Source organism: Penaeus chinensis, chromosome 9, assembly GCF_019202785.1.
Source record: "Penaeus chinensis breed Huanghai No. 1 chromosome 9, ASM1920278v2, whole genome shotgun sequence".
Taxonomy (NCBI): domain Eukaryota; kingdom Metazoa; phylum Arthropoda; class Malacostraca; order Decapoda; family Penaeidae; genus Penaeus; species Penaeus chinensis.
This window is the reverse complement of record NC_061827.1, coordinates 6,052,475-6,069,974: the sequence shown is the minus strand read 5'-3', so window position 1 is coordinate 6,069,974 and position 17,500 is coordinate 6,052,475. Positions and strand designations below refer to the sequence as shown.

At 43.3% G+C, this 17,500-nt stretch overlaps 1 protein-coding gene across 2 annotated transcripts in view; it reads right to left on the bottom strand.

Annotated features, from left to right (window-relative positions):
- LOC125028536 (tetratricopeptide repeat protein 39B-like) overlaps window positions 1–17,500 on the bottom strand; it is a 55,587-nt gene that overhangs the window by 18,809 nt on the left and 19,278 nt on the right. The window contains exons 1-2 of one of the 2 annotated variants that reach the window (XM_047617903.1): window positions 10,114–10,350; window positions 1,732–1,836 (exon numbers count right to left, since the gene is read on the bottom strand). In XM_047617903.1, coding sequence (XP_047473859.1) covers window positions 1,732–1,836; window positions 10,114–10,136 — 128 coding nt within the window. In that variant the 5' untranslated portion in view covers window positions 10,137–10,350. Of the gene's footprint in view, window positions 1–1,731; window positions 1,837–10,113; window positions 10,351–17,500 lie in introns of those variants that run through there. The other variant, XM_047617904.1, reaches the window with a different exon arrangement.

Here is a 17,500-nt window from a genome sequence, read left to right as displayed (position 1 = left end):
ATATCATGCACGTCCGCTTAAAGTTGCAGTGTCATGGACCGGTTCCTTTGACACTGTTATCCTACCTCTTTGCTCCGTAGTGTTGTCGATATTTCTCAATGGAAACGTATATATTCTTTTTTTCAAAGCTCTTATTGGGAAACTTGCTAGAATTGATGGTTATGTAAATATAAATTCCTTTTCTTTTTTTTATTTTTTAAGGGAGAGAAAACGTTTTTGTTTTCATTCCTTATCATTATTTATTGTCTTCTTTCTTTATCATTATTTATTGTCTTCTTTCTTTATCATTATTTATTGTCTTCTTTCTTTATCATTATTTATTGTCTTCTTTCTTTATCATTATTTATTGTCTTCTTTCTTTATCATTATTTATTGTCTTCTTTCTTTATCATTATTTATTGTCTTCTTTCTTTATCATTATTTATTGTCTTCTTTCTTTATCATTATTTATTGTCTTCTTTCTTTATCATTATTTATTGTCTTCTTTCTTTATCATTATTTATTGTCTTCTTTCTTTATCATTATTTATTGTCTTCTTTCTTTATCATTATTTATTGTCTTCTTTCTTTATCATTATTTATTGTCTTCTTTCTTTATCATTATTTATTGTCTTCTTTCTTTATCATTATTTATTGTCTTCTTTCTTTATCATTATTTATTGTCTTCTTTCTTTATCATTATTTATTGTCTTCTTTCTTTATCATTATTTATTGTCTTCTTTCTTTATCATTATTTATTGTCTTCTTTCTTTATCATTATTTATTGTCTTCTTTCTTTATCATTATTTATTGTCTTCTTTCTTTATCATTATTTATTGTCTTCTTTCTTTATCATTATTTATTGTCTTCTTTCTGTATCATTATTTATTGTCTTCTTTCTTTATCATTATTTATTGTCTTCTTTCTTTATCATTATTTATTGTCTTCTTTCTTTATCATTATTTATTGTCTTCTTTCTTTATCATTATTTATTGTCTTCTTTCTTTATCATTAACCTTCTGTTCTGTTCTATCAAAAAATCTAGAATAAAGAAAAAATAAATGACCTCAACAAAATAGGATTGAGAAAGAAAAACGTTGTCACACTCTGAAGCGAACTGGACGGAGAGGAGGAATGAGGAAGGGAGAGAGGAGAGGAAAGAAGAGAAGAGGAAAGAAGAGAAGCAGAGAAGAGAAGAGGAGAAGAAGAGAAGAGAAGAGGAGAGGAGGAGAAGAGGAGAAGAGAAGAAGAGGGGGCGGGGCGAGAGGACCAGAGGGGGCGGGGCGAGAGGACAAGAGGGGGCGGGGCGAGAGGACAAGAGGGGGCGGGGGCGAGAGGGCAAGGAGTGACAGGGCGACATGTACATTAACTTTGCCTCTCTTAATGAAGAAGAAGAGGAAGATGATAAAAGTGGATGCTAAAAAGACACAGGCCAGAGAAGAGCGGAAAGGAATCAGTGGAAGGAATCGAGAAACTGACTGAGATAGAAATAAATAAATAAATAAATAAATAAATAAATAAATACATAAATAAATATATATATAGATAGATAGATATAGATAGAGAAAAAAAAAAGAAAGATAGAGAAAAGAGAGAGAGATAAAAAAAGAAAAAAGAAAAGAGAGACCTACCCTCCCACTACCCTACCCTACCCTCTTCCCTTCCTTACCCCCACCCCACCCACCCACCCACCCCTCTCCCCCACCCATCTACTCTCCCCCCCCCCCCCACCTACTCCCCCCCCCCTACTCACCAGGGTCTCATGAGGGCGCGAGCTTCCTCGAATCGGTTATTGAAGAAGAAACTGCACGCCATCTTCGCCTGCTCCATGGCCGTGGTGAGGTCCATCTCGCACACTCTGGAAAGGGAAAGGCCGCGGGGTTAATCCTCAGGGTCTGCCATACCGTCGCTGGCAAGCTCTTCGGGGGATGAAAGGGGATGGTGCTGATAGGGATGGTGATAGGGATGGTGCTGATGGGGATGGTGCTGATAAGGATGGTGATGGGGATGGTGATAGGGACGAGTGGTGGGTGCAAGCTCTTCGGGGAATAAAAAGGATGGTGATGATGAGAGTGTGGTAATGTGGATTAAAGACAATGATATAAACATCAATTGCAATGGCATCAAACAACAGAAGCAGAAGCAACGGCAACAATAAAAATAATGATAATAATAATAGTAATTGTATTAGTAATGATGATGGTGGTGGTGGTGGTGATGATGGTGATGATGATGATGATTAAAATAATGATAATAATAATGATAATGATGATGATGATGATAATAATGATGATAATAATGATGATAATAACAATAATAATAATAACAACAACAACAACAACAACAATAATAATAATAATAATAATAATAATAATAATAATAATAGCAATAATAATAATAATTATTATTATTATTATAATAATAATAACAATAATAATAACAATAACACCAACAACAACGGTAATAACAACAATTCTACCGCACGATTCCGGGCGTTTTCAATTTTACGCAAAACACTCGTATCCACAGACCCCTAGACCTAAGAAACTCACTAAATGCTTTTAACTGTCATCTAATTTCACGTCGGTTTTGTGCATTTGGGTCTCCACGATGCTGCCTGAATATTGATGTTGTGTTTACCGTTGCAATGCGTGTTCAATCTGATCTGTTTATCTACATTGATTTCAAGAGACTGTGTATTTTGTTCAGTGTCACTCCCTCCCTTGCCCCTCCCTTGCCCCTCCCTCCTTCGGTCACTCCCTCCCTTCCCTCCCTTGCCACTCCCTCCTTCGGTCACTCCCTCCCTTCCCTCCCTTGCCACTCCCTCCCGTCCCTCCCTTGCCACTCTCTCCTTCGGTCACTCCCTCCCTTCCCTCCCTTGCCACTCCCTCCTTCGGTCACTCCCTCCCGCCCCTCCCTTGCCACTCCCTCCCGTCCCTCCCTTGCCACTCTCTCCTTCGGTCACTCCCTCCCTTCCCTCCCTTGCCACTCCCTCCCGTCCCTCCCTTGCCACTCTCTCCTTCGGTCACTCCCTCCCTTCCCTCCCTTGCCACTCCCTCCCGTCCCTCCCTTGCCACTCTCTCCTTCGGTCACTCCCTCCCTTCCCTCCCTTGCCACTCCCTCCCGTCCCTCCCTTGCCACTCTCTCCTTCGGTCACTCCCTCCCTTCCCTCCCTTGCCACTCCCTCCTTCGGTCACTCCCTCCCGCCCCTCCCTTATTTCCCTCGCGTCATCCCTCTCTTCCTCCATCCTTTCCTCGCTTTTTCGCTCATTGCCTCCTATCCTTTCTGCTAGCCACTCGTCCATTAGTCCACCCACACACTCATCCACTCATCCACCTACCCACCAATCCACCCACTTATCTATCCATCCACCCTCACCCCTTCCCTCCTCCCTCCCTCCCCCCTCCTCCCCTCTCCCCCCTCAGACCTTCCCTCTTATCCTCTTCTCCTTCCCTCCCTCCCTTCCCCTCGCCTCCCTCCCTCCTTCCCACCCATCCACCCTCCCCTCCCATTCTCTCCCTCCCACCCACCCTCCTCCCTTTCCCTCCCTCCTTCCCACCCACCCACCCTCCCCTCCCATTCTCTCCCTCCCACCCACCCTCCTCCCTTTCCCTCCCTCCCTCCTTCCCCTACCATTCCCTCACTCCCTCCCACCCTCCCCCCTTTCCTCTCCCAATCCCTCCCTCCCTCCCTCCTTACCCTCCCACTCCCTTCCTCACTCCTCCCTCCTCCTATTCCCTCCCTCCTTCTCCTCCCACTCCCTCCTACCCACCTCCCTTTCCCCTCCCACCCTCCGCCCTTTCCCCTCCCACCCTCCTCCCTTTCCCCTTCCCCTCCCTCCCCCCCCTTCCTAATCAATTTCCAGCTCGACAGAATCCCCCCACACACCCCCACACACCCACCCCTACCCCCCCATCCCCCCCACCACGAAATGTCACGTCCCCATGTATAACGACTACAAAAAAGTCTTCCGAGTCGCACCATGGACACCTGAACAAATGTCAAGGGGGGGGTTGGGGATTGGGGTTGGGGGGGGGGGGGGCGAAAGCGGTCCCCAACAACGCTGGATTTCAAAGGCAAAGGATTAGCTAGGATGAGAAGTGGGATTCTGCTATACAAGTGATTTGGCATTTACCCTTACACGCAAGCACACGCACACACACACACACACACACACACACACACGCAAGAGTGGTTAACATAATAAAAGTCCGGACACCTGCTCAGTAATTTTACTGCAACCGCTGTTAGCAGAACCCGGAAGGAGGGAGGGAGGGAGGGAGGGAGGGAGGGAGGGAGGGAGAGAGGGAGAGAGGGAGGGAGAGAGAGAGAGAGAGAGAGAGAGGGAGAGAGGGAGAGAGGGAGAAAGAGAGAGAGAGAGAGAGAGAGAGAGAGAGAGAGAGAGAGAGAGAGAGAGAGAGAGAGAGAGAGAGAGAGAGAGGGAGGGAGGGAGGGGAAGAGAGAGAGAGAGAGAGAGAGAGAGAGAGAGAGAGAGAGAGAGAGAGAGAGAGAGAGAGAGAGAGAGAGAGAGAGAGAGAGAGAGAGAGAGAAAGAAAGAGAGAGAGAGAAAGAAAGAGAGAGAGAGAAAGAGAGAGAGAAAGAAAGAGAGAGAGAAAGAAAGAGAGAGAGAGAGAGAGAGAGAGAGAGAGAGAGAGAGAGAGAGAGAGAGAGAGAGAGAGAGAGAGAGAGAGAGGGAAAGAGACAAAAAACAAGAGAAAGACAGAGCGATAGTAAAAGAGAAATAACCAAAGAGAGAAAGACAGGGAATTGTACGGGGAGAAAAATACAGCGACAGCCACTTCGAAAGAGAATTAAGAGAGCCGAGGACGCCAAAGAGAGGAGAGAATAGAAGGAAGGAGAGAGGAGAGGAGAGGAGAAGGGAGGGGAGGAGATGAGAGGGGAGGAGAGAGGAGGGGAGAGGAGAGAACAGGAGAAGAAAGTAGAGAGGAAGGGGGAGGGATTGGGAGGAGAGGGGAGGGGAGGGGAGGAGAGAGGAGGGGGGAGAGGAGAGAGAAGGGGAAAGGAGAGAACAGGAGAAAAGAAAGAGGATGGGAGAGGCGAGAAGAGGGGAGAGGCGAGAAGAGGGGAGAGGCGAGAAGAGAGGAGAGGATAGAAGAGAGTAGAAAGAGGAGTAGAGTAAAGGAGAAGAGAGGAGAGAGGAGAGAGGAGAGAACAGTCGCAATTGTCGCGTCTTCCCATTAAATAGCAGCCTCCCGCACGCGTGAGAGCCGGAAGAAAGGAAACGAACATTAGTATAATCGGCCGGATTCTCGCTTAGACGCCCAGCGGGACGGAGGTTAGCGTCGGGGCTAAATAGGCTTGGTTGGTGGCGGCAGGATCATCAACGCTGCTTCATCATTCAAACTTCATCATCAACGCTGCTTCATCATTCAAACTTCATCATCAACGCTGCTTCATCATCAACGCTGCTTCATCATTCAAACGTCATCATCAACGCTGCTTCATCATTCAAACGTCATCATCAACGCTGCTTCATCCTTCAAACTTCATCATCAACGCTGCTTCATCATTCAAACTGCATCATCAACGCTGCTTCATCATTCAAACTTCATCATCAACGCTGCTTCATCATCAACGCTGCTTCATCATTCAAACTTCATCATCAACGCTGCTTCATCATTCAAACTTCATCATCAACGCTGCTTCATCATTCAAACTTCATCATCAACGCTGCTTCATCATCAACGCTGCTTCATCATTCAAACGTCATCATCAACGCTGCTTCATCCTTCAAACTTCATCATCAACGCTGCTTCATCATTCAAACTTCATCATCAACGCTGCTTCATCATTCAAACGTCATCATCAACGCTGCTTCATCATTCAAACTTCATCATCAACGCTGCTTCATCATTCAAACTTCATCATCAACGCTGCTTCATCATTCAAACTTCATCATCAACGCTGCTTCATCATTCAAACTTTATCATTCAAACTTCATCATCAACGCTGCTTCATCATTCAAACGTCATCATCAACGCTGCTTCATCATTCAAACGTCATCATCAACGCTGCTTCATCATTCAAACGTCATCATCAACGCTGCTTCATCATTCAAACTTTATCATTCAAACGTCATCATCAACGCTGCTTCATCATTCAAACGTCATCATCAACGCTGCTTCATCATTCAAACGTCATCATCAACGCTGCTTCATCATTCAAACTTCATCATCAACGCTGCTTCATCATTCAAACTTCATCATCAACGCTGCTTCATCATTCAAACTTCATCATCAACGCTGCTTCATCATTCAAACTTCATCATCAACGCTGCTTCATCCTTCAAACTTCATCATCAACGCTGCTTCATCATTCAAACTTTATCATTCAAACGTCATCATCAACGCTGCTTCATCATTCAAACGTCATCATCAACGCTGCTTCATCATTCAAACTTCATCATCAACGCTGCTTCATCATTCAAACTTCATCATCAACGCTGCTTCATCATTCAAACTTCATCATCAACGCTGCTTCATCATTCAAACGTCATCATCAACGCTGCTTCATCATTCAAACGTCATCATCAACGCTGCTTCATCATTCAAACGTCATCATCAACGCTGCTTCATCATTCAAACTTTATCATTCAAACGTCATCATCAACGCTGCTTCATCATTCAAACGTCATCATCAACGCTGCTTCATCATTCAAACTTCATCATCAACGCTGCTTCATCATTCAAACTTCATCATCAACGCTGCTTCATCATTTACACCACCTCCTTATCAACCCAAGTTTATGATTAACACAACTTTATCAACATAACTTCATCATTAACGCAACTTCACCATTGAAACAACATCATTATCTAAATAACCTCATCATTTACACGGCTTCAACATTTAAGACGATTATTTACATAGCCTCGCCATACACACAACTTCATCACTAAAACAACTTCATAATTTACATAACAGCAATCAAAATCACAAACGTGATAATATCAAGCAAAAAAAACAATAATAATAATAATAAAAAAATAACAATAAAAAAATAAAACAAACATAACAACAACAACAAAAAAATAACACAAAAGATCAATCACAGGGCCACAACCACAACACAATAAACACCAACAACACTGCACAGAAACAAACAAACAAACAAACACACACCATAACACGACTCGACCTCCTCATAAAACTCCAAAGTGCAACGTGCAAAGCAACATTTAATGCAATGCCTTTAAAAAAAACAAACAAAAAAAAAAAACGTAATTTTAATGGCCCGGGCCGCTCTTGCATGCATAATCACATTTCTGTCTCTGAGGCGAAGGGAGGAGGAAGGGAGAAGAAAGGGAGAAGAAAGGGAAAAGAGGGAGAAGAAAGGGAAAAGGGGGAGATGAAATGGAGGAGGAGGGGGTGAGGAGAAAGGGAGGAGGGATGGGGAGGAGGGAGGGAGGAGGTAGGGGGAGGAGAGAGAATTGAGGGAGGGGGAGGGGGGAAAAGGGAGGGAGGGGGGAGGAGGGAGGGGAGGAGAAAGGGAAGAGAAAGGAGGGAGGGTGAGAAGGAAGAAGGGGAGGAAGGAAGGTGGGGAGACGAGGAGGGGGAAGGGAGAGAGGATCCTAATAACAATGCCAATAACAATATAATAATAATAATAATAATAATAATAATAATAATAATGATAATGATAGTGATAATAATGGTAATAATAATATAGGTAATAATAATAATGATAATAATAATAATAATAATAATAATAATAATAATAATAATAAAACCAATATTAATGACAATAATAATAATAACAATAATAATAACAAAACAACAACAACACTGAGAACAGCAACCACCAACAACAATGAAAATAAACCAACAACAACAACAACAATCATATCAGCACAAGTAAAGTGTCCGGTCTCTCTCCCTCTCGCATTCCCTCTTTACAAGCGGTTCCACGAGAAGTTACGCTTCCTTAAAAGTCCTGAATATTATTCTCGTCCTCTCTCTCCCCTTCCCCCTCTCCCTCCTCCTTCCGCCTCTTCCTCTTCCTCTCCCGCCTCTTCCTCTTCCTCTCCCGCCTCTTCCTTATCCTCTCCCGCTTCTTCCTCTTCCTTCTTCTTCTTCTTCTCTCTCTCTCTCTCTCTCTCTCTCTCTCTCTCTCTCTCTCTCTCTCTCTCTCTCTCTCTCTCTCTCTCTCTCTCTCTCTCTCTCTCTCTCTCTCTCAACAATAATGGTAATAATAATGATAATGATAACAATAATGATGATAATAATAATAATGATAACAATAATAAGTGTGATACATTGATGATGATGGTGATGATAATGATAATAATGATGATAATGATAATGATAATGATAATAATAATGATAATGATAATGATAATTAATAATAATAATAATAATAATAATAATAATAATAATGATAATGATAATGATAATGATAATGATAATAATAATAATAATAATAATAATAATAATAATGATGATAGTAATGATAATGATAAGAATAAGAAGAATAAAATGAAGAAGAGCCAGACCCGGAGAAAGAGAAACAGATAGAGAAAGAAAGAGAAACAAACAGAGACAGAGAAGAAAGAGAGAAAGAGACCACAAAAAAAAAAAAACACAACTCTAAAGATCAACCCGGACCGTGTCTCTATTGCGAGCCGGAGATATTGGATCTTAGTGGCAGTCCCTGTGTAATGGCGTTTAGTGCGGTCAACTCGGGAACACCTGGGCTCTGGCTCGCTCTCTCGCTCTCTCGCTCTCTCGGTCTCTCGCTCTCTCGCTCTTTCGCTCTCTCGCTCTTTCGGTCTCTCTCTCTCTCTCTCTCGCTCTCTCGCTCTTTCGGTCTCTCTCTCTCTCTCTCTCTCTCTCTCTCTCTCTCTCTCTCTCTCTCTCTCTCTCTTTCTCTCGTTTTCTTTCTCTTTTTCTCATTGTCGATGTCGTTATTGTTCTTCATCTCCTCCTCCTTCCTTCTTTCTTTCTTTCTTTCTTTCTCTCTCTCTCTCTCTCTCTCTCTCTTCTCACTCTCTCCCTCCTCTCTCTCACCTTCACCCTCTTCCTCTCCACTCCCTCTCCCTCTCCCTTACCCTCACCCTCACCCTCACCCTCACCCTCACCCTCACCCTTATCCTTTCCCTCCCCCACCCCCCACCCCCTCCCCCACTTTTCGAAATTACTAATGCTATTCCTTTAAGCAGAAAATAGTTTCCTCGCTTCAAAGAAAACGTATAATTACTTTGTCATCATGAATAAAAATTACAAACAAAAAAATGAAATATACGAAAAAGGCCTTATTTCAGAAAGAAAAAAATACTGTGATGAGCGACAATTAATATCAATATTCCTATAATCATCATCACTATGTGTCATTTTAGTTACCATCACTAGCATTACCCTCATTACTGTTATCATCATAGCATCACAATCAATAATAATTAACGGTAATTGAATCTATACAAAACAATTATCAACTGGGTCGGAATAAATAAAAATCCCTCTGAACAACGTTTTTAACTCAAAAGAATAATAAATAATTGTAATATAAAACTAATAGCAGTGACAATAATGCAATGACATCCATAATACAGATAACGATAAAAATGACAATGACAGTGAGAATAATACAAATACAAATAATAATGAGCAGTTTAACAGAAAAAAACATTAATAATAATAACAATAACAATAACAATAATAATAATAATAATAATAATAATAATAATAATAATTTTGTTTGTTCTATCTGTTTCAATTTTACGGTCAAAAAAAATATTCCATTTGACTGTGGAATTATGTTCTTCAAATTGATGTAATACGGGGTGATAATTGACAAAACAAACATTAAAGAATGACTGACACACAATGATAATAATGATAACAAAAACAATAATACCAATACAAATAATAATAACATTAATGCCAATAATAATAATAATAATAATAATAATAATATTGATAATAATAATGATAATAATTAATAATAATAATATTGATAATGATAACCCTGAAGATGAAGAATGACCAATAAGACAAAAGACGAAGAAAAAGAAAAGAAAAAGAAAAAAAAAAACAAGAGAAAAAATTAAAGAAACGTACCCAACGAAATTTAACATCCCCCCCCCCCCCACCACATTTCCCCCATCACCGACTTACCGTTTCCTGAAGAGCGTGTTCATGGTTCTTCTGCCGTTCCTTAGCTCGCCGTTCCTCCGTTCCGCTAAGCCTTCCTGTCCACACGAGGCCCGGGGGTGGACATTATAACACCGCCTGAGCTCGAAACATCATCTACTTATTCGTGTCTACTGCGCACCTATCGCGTTTTTTTTTTTTTCTTTTCTTTTCTTTTTTTCTGAAATTCTATGCGATAAACCCCAACCAGAAGAAAAAAAAATATTGTTGTAAATGAATATGTAAATAGGTAAATATGAATACACAAAACTAATATAAAATGAATGAGTGCGATTGTATGCAACACAGCGTTTTCTTTTCAATGTGTTTCTCCATAAAACCTGCATGGCTATGATTGTAAAAGAAAGAAAAGAAAACCCATGGAGACTAATATTTCACTTTCTCTCTTTCTACATTTTCTTTCTTTCTTTTTTTTTTTTTTTTTTTTTTGTTAGGGGGTGGCGGGAATCGATGGTACTTCAACCTGTAATCAAAGCGTAGCCTCTCATGCACGAAAACGATAAAAAAGAACTTGAATATGACGACGATCCGACTTCACCAGTGCATGACAGAAACTCTTTCTCGGATCAAGGTTTCTACTGTAAATTCGGGGTCACGAAAAAAAAGTCACAAATAACAAACTCCTTCTCGGTTCGAATTTTCTACAGTGCTAAAAAACAAACGACAGTCACATGCCTGCTGTGTACATTTTGGCCACACAAAAAATATTCATCTGTAACAATTTCCCAATTTCTATCTGTCTGTGTCTGTCTGTCTGAGTCTGTCTGTCTGTCTGTCTGTCTGTCTGTCTGTCTGTCTGTCTGTCTGTCTGTCTGTCTGTCTGCCTGCCTGCCTGCCTGCCTGCCTGCCTGCCTGCCTGCCTGCCTGCCTGCCTGCCTGCCTGTCTGCCTGCCTGCCTATCTGTCTGTCAACTATTTATCAAATCAATATCTACCAATTTCTATCTCTCTCGCTAACTAGATATAACCTTACGTAATACACCTAAACCAAAGTAACCACTTATTTCTATATACCGCTAACACCACCATCACTTTTGGAAAGAACCAGTTATTGAACCAATTAAAGAGGACCTCCCTTCTCTTGGTCGTTGAACAGCTGATATGCCTTCCTATGAACATGGGTCACACGATTTATTAATCACAATGACAATGCACTATATTGATAATGGCGTGCTTTATTAGATACAGTCGCTATCTGTGAAATAAATGGAAATGTTCAGTATGTCCTCTTTTCATGCTGGGAGTTTATCGAAAAGTTCACTATAAGTGTCTTGTGTTTTTTTACGATAATGAGTGCATGTCACTTATTTTTCTGTTTCTTCTTTTTCTTATATCTATGTTTTTATTTTTCTTCATGTTTTTTTTTCCTTTTCTTTTTCTTCTACGGCACAAACACAACACCGAAATTGCAGGTCATCTGAGCCCACAGCACCGCGCCGACGGCCCACAGACCTTCTCCACACGGCAGTTTCAGGAGCTTTAGCGTCTCCAACTCCACATTTTCCCCTCCAGCTTTGACACCTTCATCTCCAACACTTCCAGCAGTTTCAACAGCTTAGGTACTTTCAAGCAGTTCCAAGAGGTAGAGGAACTCCTCCACCTCCAACACTTTCCCCCAACATTAAAACATCTCCACCTCCAACACTTTCCCCAACATTAAAAACACCTCCACCTCCAACACTTTCCCCAACTTGAAGCCCCATCCGAACATTCCCTTTCCCCCCTCCACCCCCACCACATTCCCCCAACTATAATCCCCTCCCCCACCAACACATTCCCCCACCACCCGCAAAGCACCTCCAGCAGCCACGTCCTGAGCGCCAGGGTCCGCCAGGCGCCGCCACCGCTCTGCCAGGGAGGCGCTGGATGGGCCTCCGCTGGCGCCACTCGCCCTCGTCACAACCGGCGGTCGGTTGCACGGAGCAGTGGGCCGGTTCGCGTCCCTCTCGCCCCTGGATACGCGTGCAATTGCATGTGTGTTGCTTGTGTTCAGCTGCGAGGGGAGGGGGGCGAGGAAAGGACGTGTGTGTGGGGGGGGGGGGGAGGGGAAACACGCGCGTTATCATTCTTTGAGTGATTAATGCCCCCATCCTCGTGGTCAGTGTTATTGTCATTCTGGCCATAACGATGGGGAAGTGGCGGGTGTTCTAGGCTCCCGGTGTCCGCACTCGTTTGTAATCGATTATGTAATTAGCTGTGCCTTCCGAAGTTTATTGGATTATGCTACCGGCTAGCTATTTCAAGTCGTTTCCCCCTGAAAACCCACTTCTTTGTCTCGAGCACAGACAAACACGCACGGGCACGAGCGAGTGCACGCACGCACGCACGCGCGAGTATGCACACACACAAGGTATGTGTGTATACATACATACATACATATATATATATATACATACACATATATAAAGTGTACAAGTGCAAGTACACACGCGCGCGAACAAATCACACCGACAATTTCCATCGCGAGCGCACACACACGGCATGACCAAGTCACGACTGCGGGTGAATTCACGGGACAGAAAAGCCCAGAAGGGAAGATGCAGCTGTGTACAGCGGGAGAGGCGAGGCGTTCCTAGCAGGGAAACACTGCACGCACAGCAGGGGCCATGAATGTAAAACCTCCACCGGACGAACGGTTCTCCCAGCGCGGCAAAGTTGCGGCCAAGTTCCCGTAACTGTGCTGGATGATCCGGACGCGTGAAGTAGCAGGAGGTAGATGAGAACGACACAGTTTCCAGAACGAAATGCACTACCAACTTTCCCCCCTCGTGCTTGCTGACTCATTCGTGCAACCCCCACCTTAGGGGAGGAGGAGGAGGAGGAGGAGGAGGAGGAGGAAGAGGAAAAGGGGGAGGAGGAAGAGGGGAGGAAGAGGGGAGGAAGAGGAGAAGGGGGAGGAGGAGGAGGAGGAGGAGGAGGAGGAGGAGGAGGAGGAGGAGGAGGAGGAGGAGGAGGAGGAGGAGGAGGAGGAGGAGGAGGAGGAGGAAGAGGAAGAGGAAGAGGAAGAGGAAGAGGAAGAGGAAGAGGAAGAGGAAGAGGAAGAAGAGGAAGAGGAAGGGGAAGAGGAGGAGGAGGAGGAGGAGGAGGAAGAGGAAGAAGAGGAGGAGGAAGGGGAAGAGGAGGAGGAGGAGGAGGAGGAGGAGGAGGAGGAGGAAGAGGAAGAAGAGGAGGAGGAAGGGGGAGGAGGAGGAAGAGGAGGAGGAGGAGGAGGAGGAGGAGGAGGAGGAGGAGGAGGAGGAGAAGAAGAAGAAGAAAAAGAAGAAGAAAAAGAAGAAGAAGAAGAAGAAGAAGAAGAAGAAGAAAGAAGGAGGAGAGGGAGAGGTTGAAGGGAGGGGAGGGGGGAAAGTGGGTGGGATACGAAGTTGAAATATTCCCAGACAGGCAGGAGGAGGGGGAGGTTTTATCTAGCCGAAGCCGCGGTCACAACTGGCGCCGACTTCGCTGACAGATGCGGAGTAAATTTTTACCATCCTGTGGCGTTCGATTTCAAGCCGTTCCCATGCGCAGTAATAAAATAAAATCCAATCAATTAGATCCAACGCCAGGAAAGAACAAATAACCAAATGCCGCGCGAACATCCCCGGATCATGGAGTGGCAACAGGAAGAAAATACGTTAATAATTCAAAACCAAAACTTTGATGGAAGAGTAACGTCCAGCGTGTATGCATGTGTGTGCGTGTGTATGTGTACATCTGGCTCTGCGTGACTGTGTCGGAGGCGGTTTGAGCCGTGTGCACTTCAGCCTGGCAGACGAAACTTACACGTGTATACAACTGCCACGCCCAAATGCTTGTCTACACAAACGAACCTCCAGTCACGTACCTCGCAATTGCTTGTCCGGGGAAATACCTTTACGCTTGTATTTTTGATACGCGTTCAATGGAAAAAAAAAAAAAAAATTGTTTACATTACATAATATGAGCAAAAAAATCTGGCTAGCTTATTACATAATAAAAATAATAATATGGTATGTTTATACGGAAATAAAATGAAGGAGCAAGAGGTAAATACCGATATATAAGGGGAAGAGAAAAAACAGGAAGATGAACGGGAAAGATAGAAGAGGAGGAGGAAGGTTAGTGAGATCGTTTGACTTTGTTGTTAGTTGGGGAGGGAAAGTGTTATTAATGGCACATCGTCTTGATTCTTGTTAATTAAATAGAGGGAAAATGTTGACAGCACCATTATTGTTGTTAACTACCCCCTACCCATTTTTTTAAAACATCATTATCTTTATTGTTCTTAATTATCATTATGGTAGAAAAACCCTACAATGTAAAACTAGATTTATTGAAAATGAGACAATAGTGTTGGATTCCCAAACTGTTGTCTCACTTTCAATAAATCTTTTTTTACATTGTGGTTTTTTTCCCACAGTATAAACTTTTTGCAGATGTTTCCCCATTCATTACCATTATCTTTATTGTCGTTAACTAGCATTACCTTTATTGTCGATAGCTTGGTAGAGGGAAATAGCTCTTAATAGCATTATCTTTATTGTAGTTTAAAGTAAGGGGTTTTTTTGGTGGGGGGTGTTATCAATATTAATTAGTACCATCTTTACTCTTGTTTAATTAAGTAAACGTAAAGTATTGTTGGCAGCATAGTCGTTATTACCATAAAGATGCTGATGATGAAGATGGTGAGGGTGATGGTGATGATTGTGATGATGGTGATGAAGTTTTGGGAGGGAGTGAAAGGTTTGATGTGGGAGGGTTTTATGTTGTGGGATTGGTGAAAATGATTTTGAAAAATGGTGTTTGTGTTGGAGATTTTAATAAAGGGTGATGGTTGAGGGTTTTGTGTTATGAGAAGAATGGTAAAGGGGGATACGGGGTTTTGATGGTGAATTTTTTGGGAAATAATGGTGATAAAGATTTGGGTGTTTTATTATGAAGAAAATTTGGTGATGATAAATATATGAAAATGATAAAATAATGTGTTGGGAGGTTGGGGTAGTGATGATGGATGTTTGATGTGATGCGATGGTGAGTGACGAATTACGTGATGATGGTGATGATAATCGTTGCTTCTATCGGTATCGTCCCTGCAACATTTTAATTTCTTTTCCCAGGTTTTTACTTTCTCATCATCATTGCATTATTTTTAGGGGAAAAATCAAATTTTCAATTCATTTGCAAAACCAAGACCGGATGAAATTAACAAAACTATGAAACAACAATGGTGCTTCAGCCTCTGTCTGTCTGCTGTCTGTTTGTCTGTCTGTCTGTGAATTTACAATTCCAAATATACATCTAGATTTCCTCTTCCCACACACACATTCCCTCTCTCTCACTTACCCATTTATTCACTCATTCTCTCATTCCTATATATTTTCACTCTTCTCACTCACTCTCCCTCTCCCCCTCTCCCCCTCACCCTCACTCCCCCCCTCCCCCTCCTCCTGCCCTCACTCTCACCCTCCCCTCCCCCCTCCCTCTCCTCTATTTTCACAAACAAGCTAAATCATTCAAGGAATTTTCCCCTTTTCAGGCCCACGTGCGAGACCTTTGATGCTCAAATTCCCCGTGTCACATTTATTAAAAAAAAAAAAAAAAAAAAAAAAAAAAAAAAAAAAAAAAAAAAATCTTTATAGTCTATAAAAGCAAAAAGGAAAGAAGAAGAAGAAAAACAAATCCCTCGTTTTGATCTTAAGAAAGGATTAAATAATGAAAAAAAGACGAAAACTTCGATTAAGGAAAACGAGCAAGTTCTATTTTCGAAGCGTGAATCAAATTATAATCGAGATTTTTTTTTTTTTTTTTTTTTTTTTTTTTTTTTTTACTTTTTAAAATGTTCCTTTTCTTCTTTCCCACTCTCCCTCTCTCTCTCTCTCTCTCTCTCTCTCTCTTTCTCTTTCTCTTTCTCTCTCTTTCTCTTTCTCTCTCCCTCTCCCTCTTTCGCTCTCTCTCTCCCTCTTTCTCTCTCTCTATATTTCCCTCTCTTCTTTCTCCCAATGAAAACTTATTTTTTATTTTTTTTATCTTGCCTTTGCATTAAGGCTCTGACGTCAATACCCACACGACGGACACGCCCCTCCCGCCGACGGGGTGGGGGGAGGGACAGGTGGGATGGGGGGGAGGAAGGGAAGGGGGGGAGGAGAGAGTAAGGGGGAGGGAAGGAAGGGAAGGGGGAGAGGAGAGAGTATGGGGGAGGGAATGGGGGGAGGGAAAGGGGAGGAGGAGAGAGAAAGGGAGAGGGAAAGGGGAGGATGGGAGAGGGAGGGAGAAAGAGAGAAGGAGAAGGAAGAAGAGAGGAGGGAGAGGAGGAATATATGTGTGTGTGTGTGTGTGTGTGTGTGTGTGTGTGTGTGTGTGTGTGTGTGTGTGTGTGTGTGTGTGTGTGTGTGTGTGTGTGTGTGTGTGAGTATAGATATATGTAACCAACGCAGACAGAGAGAAAGAGCGAGAGCCGAGAGTGAAAGAAAGAGCGAGAGCGAAACCAGTTACGCAGAAAACAAAAAGTCACGCGAAGGAAAAAAAACAACAGGATTTCCCCGACGGAAACACAACCCCCCTCCCCTCCCCCCCCTCCTCCTCCTCCCCTTTCCCCTTCCCTTCCCCCTTCCCCTTCCCCTCCCCCCTCCTCCTCCTTCGCCCCCCCCCTCCAGTGCCAAAGACAGGTGACCCCGGGGCGACGCGCACACAATGACCTATTCTTCAAGCCTTCGACCCCGTTCATCCATCCTACCCCCTTCCCCCCCTCTCCCTAACCCCCTAACCCCTATCCAAAAAAAACAAACAAAGGGAAAACAGACGCCATCAGACATACAACAGAAACGGCCACACGTATATGAAACTCGGACATTAGGTAATCAATGACCGGGCATTCTCATATCCTCCCCCCCCCCTCCCTCCACTTCCCATCCCCCTCTGCATCACTTTTTCTTACATCACGTTATCTACTAATATTAGAGAGAGAGAGAGAGAGAGAGAGAGAGAGAGAGAGAGAGAGAGAGAGAGAGAGAGAGAGAGAGAGAGAGAGAGAGAGAGATGGGCGACTTCGGGCTGGGAACATGCTAGGAGCCGATAAGGTGATCACTCTCCACGCGTGGCTTGGCCCGGGAAGGCTGAGAGTCGCCGCCTCGCCGCTCTTGCCGTCTCTCTTCTTCCTCTCTCTTTCTTTATTTATTTATTTCTCTCTCTTCCTGCCCCCCGCCCCCCACCTACTCTTTGTCTCTGTCTCTCTGTCTCAGTCTCTGTCTCTCTCTCTCCTTCTCCTCTCTCTCTATCCATCTATATCTCTATATCAATCTATCTATCTATCTCCCTCTCCTCCTTCTCCCCCCCTCTCCCTCTCTCCCTCTCCCATCCTTCCGCCTCCCTTTCATTTTCCTTTTTCCTTCCTTCAC